General features: G+C 45.5%; 4 protein-coding genes across 5 annotated transcripts in view; 2 read left to right on the top strand and 2 right to left on the bottom strand.

Moving 5' to 3' along the window:
* Tet (Ten-Eleven Translocation (TET) family protein) overlaps positions 1-17,987 on the top strand; it is a 133,841-nt gene extending 115,854 nt beyond the window's left edge. Inside the window, 8 exon segments of the mRNA XM_070208541.1 lie at positions 6,562-7,023; positions 8,348-8,859; positions 8,861-8,913; positions 8,916-10,871; positions 11,396-11,600; positions 11,664-11,827; positions 11,897-12,410; positions 12,499-17,987. Of these exon segments, the coding sequence (XP_070064642.1) occupies positions 6,562-7,023; positions 8,348-8,859; positions 8,861-8,913; positions 8,916-10,871; positions 11,396-11,600; positions 11,664-11,827; positions 11,897-12,410; positions 12,499-15,313 (6,681 nt within the window). The 3' untranslated portion in view covers positions 15,314-17,987.
* Positions 17,988-18,270: 283 nt separating this feature from the next.
* On the bottom strand, positions 18,271-21,890 carry Pgant6 (Polypeptide N-Acetylgalactosaminyltransferase 6). 2 transcript variants are annotated; one of them, XM_002047695.4, is made up of 4 exons: positions 21,657-21,890; positions 20,034-20,844; positions 19,194-19,959; positions 18,271-19,139 (listed from the first exon to the last, which is right to left on the bottom strand). In XM_002047695.4, exons 2-4 carry the CDS (start codon positions 20,630-20,632, stop codon positions 18,477-18,479), a joined length of 2,028 nt encoding a protein of 675 aa, XP_002047731.1. In that variant the 5' UTR covers positions 20,633-20,844; positions 21,657-21,890; the 3' UTR covers positions 18,271-18,476. The 2 variants fall into 2 exon arrangements, with proteins under 2 accessions (XP_002047731.1, XP_032290772.1); XM_032434881.2 differs by lacking the exon at positions 21,657-21,890 and adding an exon at positions 21,178-21,283.
* Positions 21,891-21,946: 56 nt separating this feature from the next.
* Positions 21,947-23,188, bottom strand: mRpS35 (mitochondrial ribosomal protein S35). The gene is made up of 2 exons (XM_002047694.4): positions 22,903-23,188; positions 21,947-22,848 (listed from the first exon to the last, which is right to left on the bottom strand). The coding sequence occupies exons 1-2, from the start codon at positions 23,027-23,029 to the stop codon at positions 21,989-21,991; spliced, it is 987 nt and encodes a 328-aa protein (XP_002047730.1). The 5' UTR covers positions 23,030-23,188; the 3' UTR covers positions 21,947-21,988.
* A 67-nt stretch (positions 23,189-23,255) lies between these two features.
* Positions 23,256-24,696, top strand: Pdxk (pyridoxal kinase). Its single transcript, XM_002047693.4, has 3 exons — positions 23,256-23,677; positions 23,743-23,842; positions 23,914-24,696. Exons 1-3 carry the CDS (start codon positions 23,585-23,587, stop codon positions 24,621-24,623), a joined length of 903 nt encoding a protein of 300 aa, XP_002047729.1. The 5' UTR covers positions 23,256-23,584; the 3' UTR covers positions 24,624-24,696.
* The last annotated feature ends 133 nt before the right edge of the window (positions 24,697-24,829 follow it).

Below are 24,829 nucleotides of genomic sequence, written 5' to 3'. Positions count from 1 at the left end.
CGACTACTTTATACTCTTTTACAGTGCACTAAGAGCTTGAAGCTTATCAAAGTACGAACAGCATAGAAGACTTGTTAGTACTTGTTCTATTGCTGTTATACAATTGTATTTATTTTCTAACGTTAAGCTCTATATCCGCCATTAGAGATGGTTAGATAGATACACATTGCACAAAACCAATATACCCTCTTTACTTTGGGAACGTGTATGAAATGGCAAAGGAATTCCTTAACGACTCCGACATGCCAAAATTAATGGCAATAATTAAAACAACAACACGAACAACACAAGAGTTGAGCACAAAGCTGCCAGCTCGGCGTTTGACTCCAGGCCCAAGCCAAAAGGAAGCCAAATCTCAAATCAAAGAAAGGCAACGCGTGGCAGCTGCCAGACTAGCGCATACCCTAGCTAAGCAGCTGATAAGTTGCCAATAATTAAAGCACAAATCAATCAAAATTATGCAAGAAAAAGCTCTTATTCACTGTAACTTTTCAACTCCATCTCCGCCAAGCGAACCGAACCAGCTTTAAATATTGAATTATGTCCAGAATGTGATCAAATTTATCATTTCATATTAGCTACATAATGCGACGCTGTACATAAGCAAATGCCCCCCACAAGCACAGCCATATCACACAGGTATACACAGCTGCGGCCAGGTGATCCAGTCGAAAACTAGTTTCCGAATGCCTCAACACAGGCACAAAATAAAAGGCAACACTTCCAAATTATATAACATTCACTCTGCAATGGGATCTTCCCAATGCATTTGTACTGGTTACTGGGTAGGTGGAAAGGTGGGCCGGGCAGGGCGGGGAAGCGACGGGCCCGGACATTAATGCGATGAAATGCATTTGGTCGAGTGGTAAAAAGCGCAGCTGATTTGCAAATATTTGCACTATTGATTACCAGGCGCATTATAATTTACTGCCCAGCACTGGCAGGCTGCACTCCAGCCACCCGCTCCCCAACACTACCCCAGCCGCCACCAGACTCTACACTCAGTGACGCAGTCAGCAAATATTTTCGTAGCTGCTGCCTTTTTCCAATTTAATTTATCGCAAATATTCAATCAAAATAATGATGTGAGTGAGCAGCGGAAATGGCGCTGACGATGATGGGCGAACGCTGGATGGATGGATGGATGGATGGTTGAAAGGATGTGGGGACGAAGGGCTGGAATGAATAAGTTTAAAATGGCAGCAAATGAATAATTGAAGTGGCACGCAGTATACCCTGTAATTTAAATGTAAATTGAGTCATTGAGCATAATTTTCGACTCGATAAAATCATTCAGAAAATGCCCGGAATTGAATAAAGGTAACTGCTACCAGTATACCCTGTAATTTATATGTGAGTTGAATAATAAAACTAAATTTCCAACTGGATATGTTTTTGAAGAGCTCATCACATCCTGGATGAACTTAAAGCTAGGTTTGCCTGAAGCAAATTGAATTAGCACTGGCAGCGTTGCCGGATGGCATTTTCTTGCTCATTTGGTCCATACGAAAATTCGACTGCATATTTAACTGAAAGTCTGGCAGCATGAGCCAGGAGCCAGGAGCTGGCTGTTTGGGCCAGAACTGTTTAAGAATGCAAGGCAGCGCAGTGAACAAACGAACAATTGCAGCCTAATTGAAAGCTAAATTGAATAAAAATACACACACACACACACATACACAGGCAGGCTCACATAAACGTCAACACATGCTAACAAGCTGAGTAAAGCAGAGCAAAGGATAAAAAGGAAACTGTAGCCCGAACAACGGCGCACACTCTGCACGTACAATTACATGCATACACCCCAGATCCCCACCCTCCTCCCATACACACACACAGTGGTAATTTATGTATCTGTGTGTGTGTGTGTGTGTGTGTGTGTGCGCTGATAGCCAACCAGCCAGCCAGCCAGCCGCACTGTGTCCATCCACAAGAAATTGAAGCGAACAGGAGCTGTGAATGCCTCACACAGTGCCTGCAAAATAATAACGTGCATAGCATTTTATGCAAACGTGGCCAAGGCGGCGACGCTGGCTGCTTTTGCCTCGCATTGTGGGTGAGAAAATTGTGGAAAATGCAAAATTAGCATGAATACGAAATACAAGTTAAATATTTGAGCTGCCTCCGGTCGAGCGACGGAGCCTGCAGTCAAGCATTGGCAAAGAAGGAGGTCCTGCCACAATCATGGAAATTGCATACACCATTAAAGCAAATCGGAACGTGTACATTTCTGTGTCTGCTAAATGCAACATTTTGCTGCAACAGCATTTACTGGGATGTGCCAACTTAAGCATATAAATTTGCTGCTATTTTAATCGCAACTCCTTACAACAAAGCAGCTTACACTTGGTGTCGATCCTGGGGCTAGTATCCGTCATCCTGGAACAAACCTTTATAGAAGGCATTTCAAACTAAACTATAAGATTTGGGATAGTTTAAAGAATCTTCTATCTAAGTTGTTTTTCTATCATATCGAACAGATTTCGAAGAGTTGAACGATATTTCCTTATCAATATGAGAGAAGGCTAACCTATTCCAATAAAAGTCCAAAATATAGAGTTATGGAATGAGTTTCATTAGTGAGGGCCGCATCTAACCCTTGTACTACATTTCTTAAGCATTATTTCTCGATATTTCTTGGCTATAATGTTTACTGTACTGACAAATGTTGATAAAGAGTAAAAATAAACACACACAACGGCAAAGAAAACATGATAACTAATATTTGATTTATTTATATTTTATTTACATTTTGCTGCATTTATTTTTCGCTGCTTTTCACCTTGTTTTTTTTTTTCGTATTTATTTATTCATTTTGTTGTTGTTGTTGCGTTCGCCTTTTCCCCTCGACTTATCAGCAGACTTTGACGTCGGGGACATGTAAATAATTTATATGGCATACCCTGCTATGTGTGTAATTTATGACAGGGTACACAACACACACACACACACACACACACACGCACACACACATCAGCTCGAGGTGTTATTATTGCGCTCCGTCCTCGCGCTTATCAATGCCAGAGAAAGACAGACAGCCAGAACAGGGCAGCGCGAAAGAGTGGCCAATGTTAGGTCTAGTTACTAGGCAAATGCCCAAGAATTTTCCAGTTGAATCAACTATTCAAATATGTATTGCAAAAAGTAGGCCTTGGGGAAAAATCAACCTAAAACATATTCTCGCTAGTTCGAATCGGAATCAGGAATCCAACTATGATTTGGACCTTGGTCATACCAATTTCTTGGCAGATGCGAGAATGGGCCATGCCTCCAACTGGGTCTTCAGCTTTTCATTAAACTACACAGATCGAATCGTAAAAGTTTGATCCTTTTTTCCCCTGCAGATTTTGATTATACAGTCCTTAGCCTCGTTTGAGCTTTATATATGAGCCTCACAATCCAACAGACGCCTCCTTGCAGCTATATAGCTGTTTCACATATCCGACTTGCACGCACAACACTTACACACACAGACACCAGCGCGCACACACACACTCACAGACACGAGTGCAGTATGCATATCTATAAGCCATTAGCCTGCTCAGTCGTATGCATTGTAGCGCATCGGCTGCGTCGTTCGAGCCGAACTAAAAATACTTTAATTTACCTTTTATTTTGTTATTTCTCTCCTTCTTGCTTATCAGCACGGCGCGCAATTCAATGTAAATAGTAATAAACTTATTTACAAACACATAAACACACTCGCATACACACACACACACATATACACAACTAATTGCTGTTTACTCAGCGCGCAATTTTCTTTTCAACGCATTTTCAGTAAAATCTTATGACGAGCAGAAGGAGCTGGGTTTTGTTTTTGTCTCTGTCTCTGTTTAAGACGAAGGCCACCGCGTTTAGTTCGTTGCATGTTGCAGCTTTTGTTGTTGCTGCTGCTGCAGTTGTTGCACTCAGAGATAAGGTGTAGACTAATCTCTATCTGGTTCTATCTATTCGCCGCTTTGCCTTACATTTGTTTACATTACCAAGAAATAAATAAAAACTCCATTGACATAGTAAGAACAAAAAGTAAAGGAAAAACAACAACAACAACAATCGACAGAACAGATATAAAAGGCAGCAAAGTCGCCGCATTGCAAACGAGCGACGCTCATAAACATTTAATTAACTTTTATGAACTGTGTAAATAGTGGGAAAATGCAGCTAGAAATGCCGCCAACTCGCATGCCCTAACGAAATGTATTCCAAGTTGTTCTTAAAGGTTCTTCGGAAGTTTTCCGCAGCATAATATCATACCGGGGGTAAATAGGATTAAATATCCACATACTCCAATTATCAGATTATACAAAGTATAATATATATATACTAGGGTATTGAATATTTGATATATCAAGAGTTACACATTTTATCACTTGATGTTTTTTATATCTTGGACCTTCATATTATATTATACAAATATTATACAAACAGATTTTCAGATTTTTGTATAACTATCTTGTTAGAGTATTTATTGTTTCCCTCAGTAAAATTTAGGTTTTCCATATTGTGTTTTATAACTTTACAATGCCGTTTTTTTTAACTATTGCCTCTTGTTGTCATTGCAATTGCTGTTGTTGTTGTTGTTGTTGTTGTTGTTTTTGTTGCCTTTGCTGTTTGCCATGGCCTAAGCAAACACTGTGCAACATGCAAGAAACTTAATTAATGCCTTATATGCACAGCCAATCGTCTACATCTACGTGTATTTATTTTACGTATATTATCATAGGAAAATCTGCATACAAATAATTGCCAATTTTTCGATTTTCAAATTGCGTGCAAATTTATTTTAATTTTATTATATTTCTTCTTTTTTTTTTTTGGCACCTGCGACAAGCACATTGTTTGCATTGCAAATATTTTTAGAAAGCATTCACAAAGGCTGTCCCACAAACCTGCCACCTCCTACACGTCACCACCATCCCCCCACCCCCCCCCCCCCCCCCCTTCCCGTGAAACTTTTGCAAATACACATAAATGGCTCCAAACTCTGTTTGCTTAAGTTATTTTGTTGCTTTGTCACCAGCTGAGGCCAGCAGAGACGGAGAGGCATTTGAATTCCAATTGGACTGCTGCTCCATGTTGTTGGCGTTGTCGTATTTGCATTGCATTATGCTGGCCAAGTCCAAGCGCACACACATACACACACACACACACATACAGCTGGAAAATATTTTACACATGTGTAAAATATAAATCATATTTTTGCCAGCAATTTGCACAAACGATTTGGTTTGTCGTTTTATGCAAATTTCATGTGTGTGCAAAATGTATTTATTGTCTGGAAAAATTCTAGAAATAAGCCTCTCTAATTGGCCAGTTCCAAAGTTGTGTACAATGTTTGCATTGCGAATAGCTTAAAGGCCGGCGACAAAGTCAAGAGTTAACCAGAGCTTCTAATTGGAGCAGTAATTAGGGCTGGCTAATTAAAAGGCCTTTATTAAAACATTAAGCGATTGAGAAATCACTATAATTATAATCATATCAAATGTTCTATATATAATACGTATATATAGAAAACGGGCTCTGATAATTTAAACAGCTTTAGTCGACTTATCAATGAAATGGCAAACAGACAAACAATTATTGCTAATCAGTATAAATTTAAGCGTAATACATTGATAATGTGCAGCTATAAATATTTATATTATTAGGGTTTTTAACAATACGAAATTATATTTATGGCTAAAATGATATAATTATTTGTTAAAGTTAGAAATCTACATAAAAACTTGCAAAAATATAAGCAATATAGAGAATAAAATACAACCAACTTCGGGCCAGCTCTTTCGGTGGACAAACAACAAAAGTCTTTTATAAACATAAATTTTCAAAGCCTTTAATGGTGCGCGCAACATATTTTAGTTCAACTTGCAACTTGCAACTGCAACCAGCAGCAGCAGCAACAACAATAAATGGCAACCGCAGCTGTTGCCGCCGTCGTCGTCGTTGTTGTTGTTGTTGTTGTTGTTGTTGTTGTTTTTGCTGAATTTTTGCTCTTTTTTTATGTATTTGGCTGCACAAATAAATTGCACATAAATCGCTGGCCACATAAATTTTACATGTTGCCGGCGTGCAGACGCAAAAACAAGTCGAAATTATGTGTCCGCTGCAAGCATAAATTATACAAGCGCTGCCACAAAACGTTCGGGCGCGGGGCTGTATACTGAATGCTGAATGTGTGGCAATTAAAATATTTGCGCGTCTAACAACAAATTTCCTTAATTAAAGAAATAAAACTATTCAACTAATTGCGGGGCGCAACAGCAAGTAGAACAGCTCCGGGGCCATTGTGCAATTAGGTTGTAAAAAGTGCATTACCGAAAGGCAAATACCATAAAGCAGCTGTTCTCACGAAGGTCAAGCCCGAGACACCCACCAGCCCATAAATTAATTGCATATCATTTTTAAAGCGCGGCCAACAACAGCAACAGCAAACGCTCTGAATTGCCCCATAATTTATGCATGCATATTCATATGCATTTATCTAAGCGTTACACTTACTTTTATCAATGTCATTAGCTAACAATTTTGTTGTTGTTTTTTTGCTCTTGTCTTTTATAGTCACGCGCCCGTAAAACCTCCACCAAAGCAAACAAACTGAATGCAGCCGCTGGTGCCATTGCAGCCGCATCAGCAACATCGCCACGTCTAAGTCCAACGCCAGCAGCAACTTTGTTGCCGCAGCAATCGCCAAATACTACAACAGCAACAGTTGCCGCAGCGGGCAGTTTGCAGCAACAGCAGTATCAGCAACAGCAGTTGCAGCAGCAATTGTTGACACACCAGCAGCAGCAGCAACAGCAGCAGCAACAACAGCAGCAGCACTATCAGCAGCAGCAGCAACAGCCGCAGCAGCATTTCCAGCAGCAGCAACATTTGCAGCAGCAAACGCAACATCATCATCAGCAGCAGCAGCAGCAGCAGCACGCACAGCAGCAGCAACAACAGCAACATTTGCATCAGCAGCAGCATCAAATAACCGCACAAATTCAAACCATGAAGGATCAACCGCAACAACCTATGGTGAGTACACAAACAATAATCAATTCTATACAATTCTGATGTTTTTCAATTAAAACATGAACAATAACAACGGCGAGCATTGACCTTCACAAACAGTTTGGCTAGTCAATCAGTTCATTTCGTTTTCCATTCGCTGAACGCAAAAAATAATAATAATATGCCGCAGAGCAACAGCAAACAATAAATAACATAAATTAAAACTGTGTGCGGACAACGTTGCGTATACGTGACACGCCCCAATCAGCTGCAGCTGTGCACACAAATCGAATCAAGTGAACGCTGTGCAGAGCCACACACAACTGGCCAACACACACATACGTACACGTATGTATATACACGCGTTCATTCATAAACAATTTTTCGATTTTTATCAATGATTGCTAAATGCTTTCAAAAATAAAACGCAGACCACATAGCAGCAGCAGCAGCAACAGCAACAACAACAACAAATAACAGCAACAGCTGCTGTCATCACCAGGTGCACATTTCCACACACAAATATGTACAAAATAAAAGTCTATTTTTACTACACAAACAACACGAGCAGCACATAAAAAAACAAACACAGTCGAAGCCGAAGCCCAAACAGAACGGAGTAGTCAATTAAACTCGCCTATAAAAATTACACACAACTATTCAAATTATTTATATTCAAATTTATATTATTTGATTTTATTGTGCGTCTGGCGCAGGCAGTTGCCATTGTTGTTCGTTCTTGTTGTTGCTGTTGCCTCATGCTTGCATATAGAGAATTTCACTTTCATCGCTCATAAAAACGCAAATGATTTTTATTTTGGTCTGTTACGCATTTTGTTTGCCAGACGCAAAACGAAATAAAATACAAATAAACACGCCCGTCAAAAAAGTGTAGCATAGTTCAAGGCGCGTTAATCAACAACAAGCGGAAGTTGTGTATAATGTCGACTATAAATACTGGCATGCTGTTATTTTTCATATTTTGTTGAGCTTATTTGTTTTTGGGGCCTGGCCCAATTAGTATGTCGCCGAATTAGGGTGCGGCTAATTTGATTTATGCCCGGCAGCAACAGGAAAGCCGAAAACCATTTCATAAAGCAACCCCAAAGTTGGCCAAAGCAAAGGGTAGGCTAGACCCTGGGCTGTTAACTATATAGTTACTCTGAGCTCTAATATAATAAAAGCCTTAAGTTTAGTAAATAGTTTTTAACTAAATGCGTAACTAATTGATGGCAGCCGACTGGGCCCCGTTTAGCAATAACTTAGTTCATAAATGCAAACTAAATACATAAATATTGATTCTATTATATACATATATTTTAATGTGTTTGATTTTTTCGTTCTGCAGGCACCTATGGCCTTCTATCCGACATGGCAGGCGGATCCGTCGCAGGGCTGGCAGAACCAGTTCATACAGCAAATACCACAGAATACTCCAGCCATCACATCACTCAACTCCTTGGATTTCCAGACACAGTCCTACGCCTATCCATCAAATGGCTACGTGCAGACGGGTCTCGGCTTCGATCCCAACTACGGCCGTTCGCCATATGGTGCGCCCGTGCAGCGCTACGACTTTCAGAGCCAGCAGCTCTCCAGTGCGCCGATTAATCAGGTGGGACTGCAGAGTGTTGCCGCCGGCTTTCCGCCTGGCGGTGTTAGCTATGCTGGACAAGTGTCGACGGCGCCGGCGCCACCAGCCGTTGGCCTGCAGCAGCAACAGCAGCAGCAGCAACAGCATCTTGGCGGGGATCTGAGCAAAAGCATGTCGGGAAACGACACGCCTGGATATCCGCGGGTGAGCAGCGTGCCGCCGCGCTCACTCAACTGTAACGGGTATCCAGGCGACTACAGCGGTTCTCAGCAACAGCAACAACAGACACAACAGCAACAGCAACCACAACAGCAACAACAACAAACGACAACTGCAGCGCCCAGCGTCGCAACCGCGCCCACAGCGACTGGCCCTGGTAACACGGTTGTGGCCCAGCCAGCTGGCTCACCTATGCAGCCTCAGGCCCAAACGGTGCCACCGTCGCCCACGCGTAGCCTCATCCAGCAGCAGCAGCAGCAACAACAACAACAGCAACAGCAGCAGCCACGCCTCGTCTCACAGTCGCCCAGCCAGGTGCCGCCATCCCCGAATGGCAACGGACTGCAGCCCTATGGCAGCAGCGTGCAGCCACAGCAGCAGACGCACTCACATCTCGGCTCGCCGCCCATGCAGGACTGGAACTGGAGTAATCAGCAGCAGCAACAGCCACCGCCGCCTGCACAGCAGCAACAGCAGCAGCAGCTGACGAGCGATGGCTACCCGGCGCAGGGTCAGGGCGAACGCTTGCATCTGAACACGCGCATCAAGTCCATGATTATGCGCAAGAGCGATTCCAAGGACTCGCCGCCCGACATACAGCTGCAGGGCCAGACAACAGCCCCAGGTGCTGCCCAACAGCAGCAGCAGCAGCAGCAGCAACAGCAGACCGGTCATTTTTTATCGTATAGCCACCATCTCCGCCCCGAGACGGCGCTGAGCGCCAACGGCTCGAGCAGCGTCGCACCACCGCTGGCCGTTGCCGAGCCAATCGGAGGTGGTGGCGATCAAATCTGGAAGCCGCACCACGCCAACTCGTTTAAGAAGCCCAGCGTGGGCAGCGGCTATGCCGGCACGGACCATCAGCTGCAGCTGCAGCTGCAGCAACACCAGCCAGGACAACACACAACCATAAGCCACGCGGAGGTGCCGCCACAGCCTGCCATGCCGATTCAGCCGCCGGCACAGCCACAGCCCAAGAAATCACGGAGTCGCAGCAAGGCGAGCCGTGCCGCTGCAGCCGCCGCGGAGGCTGCCGCCGCCGAAATTGAACGGGATCGCAATGCTAACGATCCGGGCGGCGGAGGACTCAAGGCCTTAGGCGCACACTATCCGCCACCGCCGGGCAGCGGTCAGGACTATCACGGGCAATATATCAAGACGGAGCCGGGTCTATTGCCGCCACCGCCGGGCGGACAACCAAACAAAATGGAGGGCTACGAGCGCAACTACCAGAACTTCATTCAATATGCCGACTTCTGCCAAAACGATGGCCAGGGTCAGCCGGTGCAGCAGCACCAGCAGGACTATGCCGGCTACCATCACAACTCGGCGTATTATGGCGCCGGCGCCGGCAGCTTCCAGCAAAACTTCCAGCAGAGCTTCGTGCCCGGCTATCAGGCCGCTGCGGCCTATGGCAGCCGCGGCAAGCCGCCTTCGAATGCCGCCCACCACGGGCCACATGGCCATGGGCACGGCAACAGCATGCTGGAGCTGGACCGCAAGCCGGACACCAACAGCATCATACCACTGCCTACAAACTATGAGAAGGATATACCGGCGCACGCGTATCCCATTCCGGCGCATCGCTATGCGCTCGGACACGGAGCACCGCCGCCGCCGCATCTCGGCCACCACGGCATGCTGGAGCCCAAGCTGGAGGACATGGGCATGCTGGGACATGGCCACGGACATGGCTATGCCTATCTAGGTGAGGGTAAGCCGCTAAACAGCGGCTTCTCGTGCTGTCGCCAGGGCGGCACCAGGCCACCCACCGCGGAGCATCTCAAGGACGGCACCTGCCTGGGCCTGGGCATCCAGCCCAAAGAGGAGCTACTGGACGAGGACGAGCTGGCCGAGGCGCACAATGGTGTGAAGGCCAAGTCCAAAAAGCAGAAACAGGATGAGATACCCGAAATAATTGTCAAACACGAGAAAATCAATCCCATGTTCGATACGACGGATCGCCTCGAAAAGGGCAACAAGACGGAAATACCCGAGTGCGAGTGCTTTCAGTCTGACAAGAATCCACCGGAACCGGGCACCTACTATACGCATCTGGGTAAGTTTCACAGCGCATCAGAGCTTCTCCGGGGGTGAGACTGTAAGAAAGGCGATTGGTAGTTGGAATTAGACTAAAAGGCTTTGGCTTGAAGATTAAGGGAAGGGAAACAAATTGATGCCTTACTTGGCCTGCAAGGTTTGAATCCACGCCTAGAAATACCGAACCTCGCCTAGCTCTCACATCATATGCATGCTGATGGTGCTGCGTCGCTCTTAGGAAGTAAACCTGTAAAGAAGTCAGATTCCAGTTAAACTATGGCTGGATTTCTCTTACAAATTAATGCCTTACCAGGATCACAAAGAATCCGTGCCTAGAAATTCTGTTCCTCTCTGATATACATTGTTATAGAGCTGCGATGCTCTAGGGGCTGAAGCTGTAGAGAACTCAGGTAGGGCTTGACATCAGTTAAGGCGGAATTCCTATTAACAAGTAAAGAATATAGAAGATAGACTTAGTCATATCCACACGCCTTGAACCTACCCCTAAAAATGCCACATCTGACCCAAGTGTTGTCCCTTTAGGCACCGCATCCACGCTGATGGAGCTGCGACGCGAGTTCGAGGATCGTTGCCAGCTGACGGGCCGTCAGTTGCGCATCGAGAAGATCGTCTACACGGGCAAGGAAGGCAAAACATCGCAGGGTTGCCCGGTGGCCAAGTGGGTGATCAGGCGTGCCGATCCCGAGGAGAAAATACTTGTTGTTGTAAAGAAACGTCCGGGTCACAGGTAAGCCAGGAAGCAAAACAGCCTCCTAGAAAACTGAGTGTATATTCTCGCTTACCTATACAGATGCATTGCCGCATACATCGTGGTGTGCATGGTGGCCTGGGATGGCATGCCGCGCCTGGAGGCAGACAATGCCTACAAGAATTTGATACCCAAGCTCAATAAGTACGGACTACCCACCACGCGCCGTTGCGCCACCAACGAGAATCGCACCTGTGCCTGCCAAGGTTAGTGCTCCCTCCCACTCTTGCTTCATGTGAGGCAAGTCCTTAATGTACTTGTGTTTTTTCTTGCAGGACTGGATCCGGAGTCGTCAGGCGCCTCGTATAGCTTTGGCTGCAGCTGGTCCATGTACTACAATGGCTGCAAATACGCGCGCTCCAAGACCGTGCGCAAGTTTCGGCTGTCGGTGAAGAGCGAGGAGGCAGCGATTGAGGATCACATGAATCTGATTGCCACGCTGCTGGCGCCGGTCTTTAAGCAGGTGTGCCCGCGCTCCTATGACAATCAGACCAAGTACGAGCACGAGGCATCCGACTGCCGGCTCGGCCTCGAGCCGGGCAAGCCCTTCTCGGGCGTGACCGCCTGCCTAGACTTTTGTGCCCACTCACATCGCGATCTGCACAACATGCAGGATGGCTGCACGGTGCACGTGGCACTGCTGAAGCCCACCAATCGCGATAGCCGCCTGCCCGACGACGAGCAGTTCCACGTCCTGCCGCTCTACACGATGGACGGCACGGACGAGTTCGAGAGCGTCGAGGGGCAGCGTGATAAGCATCGCACCGGAGCTGTGCAAATGCTGGACAAGTGAGTGTAGTGTTGAGTTTTGAGCTACCCGTTGCAGCTCGTACCGGTCGGGACAACCATTAATCTTCACATGTCTCTTCCCACACAGATTTCCCTGCGAAGTACGAGTACGCTCCACGCCGCTGATACCCTGTCGCCGGCACGGCAAGAAGCGCAAAGAGGACGAGCCGGCGACGCCGGATGGCGAACAGGACGCCGCCGCCGATGGCAGCAGTCAGAGCTCCAGCAACGGCAACCAGTCCCAGTCCCAGCTGGCCCAATCCCAGCAGAGCAGTCCGCCCGCTCTGGCCGCAGCGCACATCAAGAAGGAGAACGGCGCTAGCAACAGCGGCGGCAGCAGCAGCAAATCAAAGTCGAAGGCCAAGTCGAATAACTCCAGCGCATCCACGCCCGGCTCGGCGCCGCCGACGACTCCCTCGCCGCGCTGCCAGACGCCAGTGACGAACAATCCCAGTCCGGCGGGCAGCGCGTTCAGCACACCCCCGGTCAATCAGCACGGCGCCAATCCGAATGCCAACAATAACTCCGCAGCTGGCGCCGTGCCCGCTCCACCTGGCGCACAGCCCAATCAGCTGATGAGCTCAAACTCGAGCCTCATGAACATGGCCACCATGATTGACACCTTTACGGACGCCCAGCTGCAGTCCAACCAGATCTCGAGCACCGTGCTGGACTCGCCCTACTCCTATGACTACCAGACGGGCTCCTACATTGACTCGCGCAACTACTACGGCAACTGGCCGCCTCATGCCATGGGCATGGCTCCCGGCAGTGCTGCACTGACGCCCACGACGCCCACAGCGCCGCTAGTGCAGCATACGCACACGGTGACCCCGCCAACAGCGGCTGCTGCTGCGACAGCGACTACAGCAGCAACAGTTGCGCCAGCAGCAACAGCCACAGCTCTGCCGCCTGCCACGCCAGCTACAGTGACTCCTACGCCTGCGCAGCACGATGCCAGCAATGGCTACACGCCCAGCTACAACAATCTGACGTCGCCAGCACTGGGCGCACAGCAGCAGCAGCAGCAGCAACAGCAGCAGCAACAACAGCAGCAGCAACAACAGCAACAGCTGCAACAACAGCAGCAGCAACAGCAGCAACAGCAGCAGCAGCAACAGCAGCAACAGCAGCAGCAGCAGCAACAACAGCAGCAACAACATCAGCAGCAGCAGCAGCAGGGTGGTGTCGATATATCCACAGTTGTTGGTGGTGAGCTTAAGAGTCGCGTCAGCGAGGAAAATCCCGACTCGACAACGCTGGTCAATCACTCACTGGTCGAGAGTAAGTTAACCGCCTTGACAGCCATGCAACCCATGACTAATCTAGCACCACCACTTCACCACCACCACCACCATCATCCGCATACGCCAGAGGGCTTCGTCAAGCCGAAGCCGCCGCCGAGCGATTACCAGTACTCGCAGTACCCGAACAACTATCAGATGTACCCGCCGCCTCCGCCGCCGCCGCACTCGGCATATTCCGCGTACGATGCCTACCAGAACATGAACTATAATTATGGGTATCATCATCAGGCGTACTCACCGTACGGCATGTATCCGCAGCAAACGCCGCCACCGACGCCGCCGTCGCCCAACTGGAATGTTTACGGGCATCATCAGGGCTCTGGCGGCTATGGTCCCTCGGGCGGAGGAGCCGGTGGTGCACTGTTAGCCACGCATGGTCCTGTGCCATCGGGAGCAACTCTGGTTAAGCCCACGTTGCCAACAGCAGTGGCTCCACTCCAGCAGCAGCAGCAGCAGCAACAACAACAACAGCAACTGCAACAGCCTCAACAACAGCAGCAGCAGCAACAACAGTTACCGGCGACACCGCCCCAAACTGTTTTGCCCGATTTGAGCAACGGCCAACTGTCTGTTAATAGCGTGGAACCCATTACCACGCCTACAGCAGCGCCTACGGCTGAAGTGCCGCCCATTGGCAATAACAGCAACAACAGCAACAGCAGCATCAGCAATGATGCCAACGGCAACACATCGGGAGCCGGCAACGGCAACACAACGACAACAGTCGCGCCGGCCAGCACCAATTCGAGCAAAATCGAGCCCATCGGCGAGGTGGCCGAGATTAATGAGAACATTGAAGCGTTCCAGGATCCGCAAATGGGCGGTGTTGCCATTGCGCTGAACCATGGCAGCGTATTGATCGAGTGCGCCAAGCACGAGATGCATGCAACAACAGCTGTGCGGCGACCGGATCGCCATGAGCCAACGCGCATGACCCTGATCTTTTACCAGCATCGCAATTTGAATCGGGCCAGGCACGGCATCGACGAGTGGGAGGAGAAGATGCGCGTGAAAAAGATCAACACGGACCTCGACAACAAAGCCAAAGAGGAGCGCGAGCGCTTGCTGAAAAAGGCCGCGGGCGAGGATGACGAGGACGAGGATATGCACGATGAACAAATGGCGGCAACAGTGCCGCCACCGCTGCCCAGCATTAAGAAGGAATCCAATGGCAGTGGCGGGGCCGTCAAGAATGGCGCCAGTGGCAGTAAGAAAAAGAAGACCGATGCCAGCAAGAAGTCGCAATCGAACAACAACAACAACAATAGTAACAATAACAACAACAACAACAACAACAGCAGCGAGCAGCCAAAAAACGAGAAAGTTGCCCTCCACGCACCAACACTAACAACAACGTCGTGGACGACCCTGTTTCCTATGCACCCATGTGTGGTTACGGGGCCCTATCAGGAGGGCAATAGCAGTCCAACCTCGTCCACGAATGGCAGCGCCAACGCCAACGCGAATGGCAACACCAACGCGAATGGCAACACTGGCAACGCCAATGGCCCAACAGCCCAGCAGTCGGCAGCGGTGGGCGTGCCGCCGCCGCAGCAGCCGTCGCAGCAGCCGCCGCAGCCAGCGCAGCAAACCTGAGCGCCTACCAGCGCCAGATGGGGGGCAGCTACTACTACTGGCAGTAGCAGTAACAGTAACAGTAACAGTAACAGTAACAGTAACAGTAGCACTAACAGTTACAGTAACAGTAGTTGCAGTCGCAGTCGCTTGGATCTATCACCGTTTAGCTCTAAGCTTATGCCACAATCGACTGAAATATTCTCACAGCAATTTATTTTTGTAAACGCGTCCTGATTTCGTGTGCCATACGAGGGTAGGAGGCGGGCAGCAGGTGGCAGGGTGTCCCAGCCAGGCACCATTCCAGCATGCAGTAAAACACTACCAAAACTCCACTACACACAAACACATACAAACACAAACACACACACACACACTTATGCCTAGTTTATACACTGGAAGAACACAAATGCAGCTAGATACATATACATATAGAAATACAAAAAAAAGCAAACTTTAGTTTCTTAAGAGCAGCTATATTGTTGGCAAATTCTGTTAAATGAGTTACTTTTAATTTGATGTTCTCTCTTTCTGTTAAGAATCAAAGCACACTACAAACAGCAAACTACAGAACAAACACTAGAAAACAAAAACTGAATCACTAAAAAATAAAACAAAACAAATTACCTAATAAATAAAATGCTAAAGTAATTTTTGCTTGAGTTTCTATCGCGAGCAATATAAACAAATTAATATTTTAAACAAACGATCAAGCAAAAAGAAAAAACAAAACACAAAGAAAATAAAAAACTGTTAGTGGACGGACACTCGTAAAAGATCATTGCCAAAAGTACAAATAAACCAATTTTTAAAGCAAACTAGAAACAACGTAAACAATTTCGCAAACAACTAAACAAAATACAAAACTTAATTAAATAGTCGGTAACATGTTTTTACTGCTAGACACTAAAATAGCACAACAAAATCAACAAATATTTTTCAACTAGCTTTTCCACTTTAATTCAACAAAACCAAACAATTTGACTGTCTCTTGGTGCTGTTGCATACTCTTAAGCGCCAAGCGAATTCAAATTGATGGCCAGCAAATGATGCTCTTTTGGTGCATTGCAAGCGACTCTCTTTCGATCGTCGCTCTACACGCAAGAGAGCTGCATTTGTCACATTTGATTTACCGTTAACTGCAAGTACATTCACAAATAGACACACACACAGACACACACACGCGCGACAACACAGAGAGAGCGTTACGAAAGGCAAACTACATTAACAAAGCAAAATGAAGAAATTACAAAAAAAAATATTGAATTTACATACTAACACTTTTGTATTTAGTATGTGTGCGTCTGGCGATATGAGCACAACAAGAAGGTTGCTGGGATGGGCAGCATTTTAAGCTAAGCATACGTAAAAAGCACATAATTAAGCATAAAGCATTAAAACATGTGAGGGGAAAGTGAATGAAATGTTAGTAAAGCAAAGAGAGAGAGAGCGGAGCAGCGCGTAAGGCATCAAGACATTTTTTAAACATTATTAATAAATTAAGTTTAAGCAAAACAAAAACACACACACACACACACAAATTACCCAGACATACATATATGAAATAAAGAGCAACAATTGAAGTTTTATTTATTTATGCGCGCCCAAAAAGGTAGAACTTTCTTTTATATATAATATGTGCTGTAAATGTTGAAGCAAATTCAAAAAGAAAAACATAAAAATCCAAAAAAAAAAAAGACTCGAAACCAAGCAAGTATTAAGTACACAAAAACAACAACTATAAATTAACTAAAAGACAACATATTTTGCTTATTCATTTCACGCATGAATTGTTGTAAAAAGCTAACTCAATTAATTTACATCCATCCAAAAGAAAAAAAAGCAACAACAACAAAATGGCAGCGCAAACTGAATTTCAAATCAAATTAGTCTAAACAAAAACAAAAACAAAAGAAAAACAGATTATTTTGCACAAAACGGTTATTAAATATATGTATACTTATGCTAATAATTTGAAATTATGACGACGAACGTGAGCAAGAAATGTGCAGGAGAATCATAAATGTAAAACGTATGTATGTAAATGTAAGGCAGCGAAGAAGACTTTTGAGCAACAAGAAAAAACATGTTTTGATAAATATTTAAATGTTTATATATATAAATATAAATTATGATAATTGATAATTGATTAACTGATTACGCAAGCCAACAACTATTATAGTTTGTAAATGCTTTTTATATAATTTTCAAAATAAAACAAAAACCAACTTTTTGCCATTATTAATTTATAAACGAGTTTGCAATGTGTTTTCAGTTATTTGCGGGGCGCAGGCAGAACATGAAGATAAAAATACACACATATATATATAAATATATATATATACATATAGATATAGATATATGGATATATATACACTATATATATATATATATTGGAGAATTATAGAACTATAAATATTGGCATATATTAATTTTAACAAAATGTCGACAGAATGATTGAAACACTAAAAAAACACTGCACGTAAAAGATCGACAAAAAAATCATGAGACGATAAGGTTGGAGCTAATGATGATAATGATACATATTGTAAAACGATAAACAAAAAAAACTGAAAATATAAAAAACAATCTCATATAAAGAATATGAAATAAAACAAAAATTATATTTATTTAAAGTACGCGTATTGAAAGCAAACAGATATTAATATTAAATAAAACAACAAACAAAGTTAAACACCTTGTTTTATTTGTAGTTGAATTTAATTTAGGTAATAATTGGCAGTTAGACGGAACTTGGATCAATCTTGCTTATAGACCAGATAGCTCCACACAAAGTTAGGTACATGCACGGAATGCACTTTTGGAATGACAAATTTGAATTTCAGGTTTAATTCAATTTAACAAAATATAAATTTCCATTGCCCTTTGTTAAAATTTGAACCACATTTACAATGAGAAATGAAAATAGGGACGCATAATTTCAATCGCCTGGTCAAAATGGGGTAGCAGCCGATAAATAGAAATTAACACGTTCTCATATTTAATTTGTAGTCAAAATATAACTGACAACCGGAATGTGCGAAACGCGACGTGCGCCAAGTATGCTTACTAACTAGATAGGTCTACACAAATACATATGTACATATAGCTACATAAAATACAAAATTAGACTTGACAATTGCGTTTTAAGTACATGGCAAGGGACGAGCGATTCTTAAGACTATTAAAATATAAGCTCTAAATCTACAGTGTAGTTGTCCAGCGCCGTTTTGTTGACGAATCCAAAGTTCCAGCGCATATATTCGTTTGATTCGTTGCAGTTATTGACCACCAGCTCTTCGGAGAAGGGCAGCAGCTCCATGCAGCGTTTGCCTTCCTTGCCGTGCTTTATCATCTTCGTATGATAGTCATAGAACCAATACTGATTACCTTGCTGCCCGTGACAATCCCACAGCCAAACAGGCGCATTCGCATCCCATATTTGCACGTCCAGGCAATCCTTTTTACGGCGCAGTCGCAAATCTCTCTTCCAGCTTAGCGACCAGTACTGCGTTCGCTGTGGCTTCACCAGATCAATTGCACAACGGTACATGCCAACGCGATTGTGTCGGACACGGCCTAGCGTATCTATACACAGTGTATTATCGCCGACATTTTGTATGGCGCCGCTGGCATAGTCGGGCGGATCAACGGGCGGATAACTCTTCATCAAATCAAAGGCTACATTCTCCATAAACCACTTGAACGATTTACACTTCAGCTTGGTGCGTATGGCTTTCTGTGCCGTCAGATCACCAGGATCCACATTATCGTAGATACCGTCTCCGTGGTTGTACAAGTAGTTCTTGTACTCATCCATCCAGACCTCAGCTACACGCTTGTAGTTCTACAAAATAAATTCGTCAAAGCAAATATTTGTAATAGTTATCCAATTACTCACCTTGTGCAAATAGTCACCGGATCGTGGATTTTTTACGCCCTGGCGTGGACCGCGATAGATGTGACCGACACGAGAGCAAGGTGCATCATACATTTCGCCCCCGCACATCCAGATCTTGAAGCTTAATTCATACTGCTCACCACCCCAAATGTCGAGACCCTCATCATAGCCGCCTAGCTCCCAAAAGAACTCCCTGGAAATTGCAAAGAGGCCGCCAGCCATGACGGGACTCTTGAACGGATCCGACGGATGTTTCAGATCCTCTGGCAAAAGCGGCAGTCGCTTGTAGAAAAAGTCCCAATCGAACGCGCCCCGCGCGCCTTCATCCTGCGCACGATAATTAAAATTGCTGTGATCAATGACATCAATGAACGGACAGACGGCCGCCCGCTTGTTCTGCGCAATCGGGTCCAGCAGTGGTGGCAGCCAATTGTAGTTGGCCTCAACGTGCGAGTCTAAGAATATCAGTACATCGGCAGTGGCATTCCGTGCACCCGCAGAGCGTGCACCAATTAAGCCCGTGCGCTGTGGCAGACGCACAATGCGCACCATGCTAAAATGTTCGGCAACATAGTCCTCCAGCGGCTTGAAGAGAGGCGCACGGTCACTGAAATCATCCACGAGGATTATCTCCTTAAGCAGCTCTGGCGGCGATCGGTTTATCAAGCTGTGCACGGAGCGCATCAGCACGGACAGATACTCATTGTAAAATATTATGATCACAGACACGTTCGGCAGCTTGCTGAGATACTGTTTCTTACGGCACCTGTTTGGGATGAAGGTGAACATTAGAAACCGAAATGGAAACTGACCCAACACTGGTCATTAATTGGTACTCACTCCTTATGCCGTATGTCGGGCAGGGAGCGATTCACTGATATAGAGTCGGAGAGCAATGCATTGAAGCCATTCTCAAGCGATAGAACCTGCTCCTTGTCACGCAGACTCTCGTCCAGCTTGGCGGCCTCACCATGTTCGCCGATGCCCACGCGCTTTGCATCGCGCTCCATTGCCGTGTAGTCGTGCCAGTCCTTCTTCAGTCGATTGTCGTCGGGTGCTGCAACCTGAAGATTCTCGTTTCCTTGTTCCACCTTATTGATCGCTGCATCCGGCGCATCAGCCTCCGATTGATCTTGTGCGTCTTCTGCATCTTCTGCGTCTTCCTTTTCGGGCTGATCCACCTGTGGCGCTTCCTGCACAACATCGTTCTTTACTTTGTGCAGCGGCAGATCCATCTGAATTTCTTTGGGATATTCCATTCGCCTGCCGCCAGACCTCAGTGCCTCAGGTCTTAAGGGCTCAGGCTCGATGCCATGATGGACTGGCTTATTTGTATATGGCGTTGACGAAATCCAGCTGGTGATGAACAGGAAGAGCATCAGCGAAACCAGCACCAAAAATGCCGACTTGATCATCCATTTTATATTGGGACGACGCATTCTGCGTGCAGACTATGTTGGTTCTATTGTGGATACGTGTCAAGCTCGCTGGCTACGCAGACTGCGACCCACTGCTACAACTGCTGCCGACAGAGATACTCATGAGCGAGTCAAAACGGGCAACGTTGCGTGTTGTTGGTTCAGCTGGTGTTGGTAAGTTCTGTTTCGTCTTCCACTTCCACTGCAAATTGTCGCTGCGAGCCAATTTCCAGCTGAAAGATAAGACCAAAAGAACAATAAGTACAGTGAAGTATCTGCATTTATGTTAAAATATAGTTAAAGCAAAGTAAATATTTGTTTTTTATTTCTTGATACACCATTCAACAATACATCAAACCATTTCAACATTCTTCAACAAGAATTTTTTCTTTGGCTTAATATATATGTATATGATATATGCTTGTATTAGTGAGCTTAAGTCGCTGTGCTTTGAGTTTACCATGCTCCAGCGAACGTGAGCTGTGTATGCGACCTTCCAGCCAAAGCTGGGTTTATAGACGCCAAGTACGGGTACCCACATATAATAGAATATTTAAATAACCTACCATTTATTTTTACTATATTATTATATACTAAATTAAATCTGTTGAGGCAGTCCAGCAAAGGTTGTTGCTCGGCGCGCGCTTCCAAGAGAACTGAGGCCAGGCCTCACTGTGACTACTCAAGAGAAGCACACATACATAACCGCACTACTCACTTGTGTGTGTGTGTGTGTGTGTGTGAGACAATTACAAAGCAAGCAAAAACAAACAGAATTTTGGTGATAAGCGGCGACTGCGACTGTTGACATTGCCTAAGAAGACAATTCTAAGCAGTTTTTTAGAAGTTATGATAAACAAAGAAATATATGGCTGCCAACTTCCGGTAATATCAGCCGAAAACAGCAAAAAATCACGTAGATAAACGAAAAATATATACGGGTCAACCCAACACTCAATGTAATTTGGTTTATTTTTCGATTGTTATATTTGTGTTTTCACTGTAGATAAATGTATACGTCACTTGAGCAGCTTGTAAATTTTACCTGTCATATGGCGACTTTAGGCGGTTTTTGTTTCGGTTTAAAGTAGTTTTAAATTTTAATTATCTATGAAAGTAAAATACTTGAATCCACGTTCACTAAACCAGTCTTCTTCTATTTGGACTAATTGCTGCTGCTTCTTAAATGCCCGCTGTTCTTTTGCCATTCACCACGACACGCGGTCGCACAAATCAGCTGCGGCATGCGTTCACGTTGTACCGGCATTTACGGTGCCTGATGGTTTGTTGTTTTTTTTTTGTATTTTTTTTTTTTATTTTAGTAGAGTTTACAACTTTATTTTAGTGTTTTACCAAATATATTTGTAGAAATGCTGACTAGATAGCTATTTTTAACATTTTCAGTACTTCCTCCTTATACTTGGCTATGTTGTACTCGTTCTCACCCTCATTTATCAACGCCTCCACACTTTTTGCATAGTTAGCACTGGGCGCGTCCTTCTGTTCGCCCGTTGCATTCCAATTGAGTATTCCCTCGGCGGAACGTTTCGCTTGATTTCGTTCAAATTGATACACCTCCATGTCCGCCTCCGATTTGGTAGCTTCCCATGGCTCCGTGACAAAGGACTCGTGATAACATGCCGTTAGTAGATACATAGCATAGTCGTAATTTTGCTTGCGCATAGGGCAGCGATCAGCGGAAAATGTTAACACTCCTGTCTCCTGGTTGTATCGTTCGCCGACAAGGCGTAGAAATTTATCTTTCGCATGTGCATCGAACTTCAAATCGGATAGTTTTAGCGTGATGGTCACGCGACGAGCCTCCGGATGACGTATTGTTGGTAGACTGTGGCAATAGTCTGTGGTGATAACTTCGATAGGAAAGGGACGCTTCCACTTGGCCTCCGTCTCTAGGCCCTTCGGCCAGGGCGTACAAAACTTCTTGATTGCCTCGCATTGCTGCCGTATAGCTGGCGGCGTCAAGTGTAAGAAATTTGGTATTTTCATTAACTCTGCATTCGCGTACTTCGAGGGCGCAGCTGCTCCGCGCTCTGTGTAGCCTTGTCGCAATGGCAGCGGCACACTGGCTGGGTGAAATGAACGCGGTCCGGACCATACCGCCGTCCAATCCTGATCGACCGGCATGCGCGATGTGCGTGGTGGCTGCACCGCATTCTTTTTTATTTCCCGTCTGCGTGCTTGCTGTTTAATAGTACGCAGGTTGAGCACACGAAATTCTGCAAGCACAAGCCATTTGATATAAACTATTTACAACTTTTTTCGATGGCTACCTTCATCATCTTCCACTTCCGTCTGCTGCTGCCGCTGATTGCTAAATAGCCGCCAACCACTCTGCACTGCTGCTGCATTGTTGCATCGTATGTTACACTCCAGCAAACGTGCTAGATTAGCCGCCATGATAAATCTTGAGTGGTTAAAATTTAGAAAATGCACTGAATTATCGGTCTTTATAGATAGCTTAACAATTATAAGTTTACGTAAACCTTGCGATGGAAAAATGCCATTCACAGTAAAAACATGCACATCAGCTGTTTAGGTATCGATACCAAATACATACTTGCCGAAGCAAGTGGGTGTTGATAACAAACGAGGGGATCGGGCAGAAATGTAGGAAACTTAGAGTTTGATTGTCGTCCAAGGTCAAAAGGCAGTTCGATTGTTTAATAACATAACAAAATATAGTATTGCTATAGAACAATTCAGATTGATACAACTGTTTGCTGAGATCTCATTGTTTATTGCCCCGGCGGCCATTACGGTCTATGACTTATCAGCGAGTGAGCGCCCACCAAGTGCTGATAAGATGACTGAAGCTTGATACCTAGTACATTTAAATTTAAACGGTTGTGCTTAGTAGCTTACAGCACGGCCAACCGGTTCCATCAGCGCACTTGTTGCATAGCCATTGGAGTTCAGCTGCAGAATCGTAAACAATACTGCAACATTATTAATATGACGACGCCAGAGGCCAAACGAGTGCTCTCCATTCAAAGCCACGTAGTGCACGGCTATGTGGGCAACAAGGTGGCTACTTATCCCCTGCAGGTCGGTTACGGAATACATTAAATATCAGTCATGTGTTTACGATATTTACATTCACTCTTTATTAGCTTCTCGGTTTCGATGTGGATCCACTGAATTCGGTGCAGTTCTCGAATCACACGGGCTACAAATGCTTCAAGGGCCCAGTATCCACTGAAAAAGAATTGGGTTAATATGCACACTTAATCAATTTAAATCAATTAAGATTGTATAATTTGAATAATTTTCTCGTTGTTTAGCCAATATTTTCGAGGGTCTGGAGGAGAATGAGTTACTGTCTCATTATTCCCATCTACTGACTGGCTACATTGGCAATCCGTTATTTCTGCGTCAAGTAGGCGTCATTCTCAAGCAAATTCGTAAAGCAAATCCCAAACTGATTTATGTATGTGATCCCGTTATGGGTGACAATGGCAGCATGTACGTTCCCAAGGAGCTGCTACCTGTATATCGCGATGAGATCATTCCACTAGCCGATATTTTAACGCCCAATCAGTATGAAGTGGAGCTGCTTACTGGTAAAGAGGTTCGCAGTGAGGCAGCCGTATGGGAGGCAATGGATTGGTTTCACCAACGCAAAATCAAAACGGTTGTCATCTCTAGCAGCGACTTGGGGCAACCGGGCGTTCTTCGCGCCTTCCTCAGCCAGGTGAATGGCCCGCGGCTCGCCATCGATATACCCAAGCAGGGAAACAAGGATCTGTTCTTCACTGGCACCGGCGATCTCTTTGCTTCACTCTTCCTGGCACACAGCCATGACAGCGGCGATGTCACCGACGCTTTCGAGAAGACCATTGCCACCCTGCAGGCCGTGATAAAGCGCACAGTACAGCTATTGCCAGCACGTAGCGGTCCAGTGCAGGCCTGGGAACGGGAGCTGAAGCTCGTGCAAAGCAAATCCGAAATCGAGAAGCCACGAGTGCTGCTCAAAGCGCAGCGTCTCAACTAGACCGTCACGTTGCGCATTCAACCAGAAGGACAATAAAATGAACAAACGTTTTCTTATCATATGTAAACATAAAGCGACAAGCATGCCTTACAGTTGGGTCAATGGGTTTTTTATAGTGCACACTTTGATAGACGGTACTGATGACAGCTCAAAAGAATCACTCAGCTGTACCCATTGTAGACGTGATCCATGCCCGTGCCGTGTGA

This window comes from Drosophila virilis, chromosome 3, assembly GCF_030788295.1.
Source record: "Drosophila virilis strain 15010-1051.87 chromosome 3, Dvir_AGI_RSII-ME, whole genome shotgun sequence".
NCBI classification, from domain to species: Eukaryota; Metazoa; Arthropoda; class Insecta; order Diptera; family Drosophilidae; genus Drosophila; species Drosophila virilis.
This window is presented reverse-complemented; position numbering and strand designations above follow the sequence as displayed.

Bases quoted from the DNA above. Each gene is read 5' to 3' on its own strand.
- Pgant6 (XM_002047695.4), bottom strand. From the start codon at position 20,632: ATGCGTCGTCCCAATATAAAATGGATGATCAAGTCGGCATTTTTGGTG. The intron at 19,960-20,033 runs GTGAGTACCAAT...CATCCCAAACAG, and splicing joins CCCGACATACGGCATAAGGA to GTGCCGTAAGAAACAGTATC. The intron at 19,140-19,193 runs GTGAGTAATTGG...TTTATTTTGTAG, and splicing joins CCGGTGACTATTTGCACAAG to AACTACAAGCGTGTAGCTGA.
- mRpS35 (XM_002047694.4), bottom strand. From the start codon at position 23,029: ATGGCGGCTAATCTAGCACGTTTGCTGGAGTGTAACATACGATGCAAC. The intron at 22,849-22,902 runs GTAGCCATCGAA...TTGTGCTTGCAG, and splicing joins GGAAGTGGAAGATGATGAAG to AATTTCGTGTGCTCAACCTG.
- Pdxk (XM_002047693.4), top strand. From the start codon at position 23,585: ATGACGACGCCAGAGGCCAAACGAGTGCTCTCCATTCAAAGCCACGTA. The intron at 23,678-23,742 runs GTCGGTTACGGA...ACTCTTTATTAG, and splicing joins TGGCTACTTATCCCCTGCAG to CTTCTCGGTTTCGATGTGGA. The intron at 23,843-23,913 runs GTTAATATGCAC...CTCGTTGTTTAG, and splicing joins ATCCACTGAAAAAGAATTGG to CCAATATTTTCGAGGGTCTG.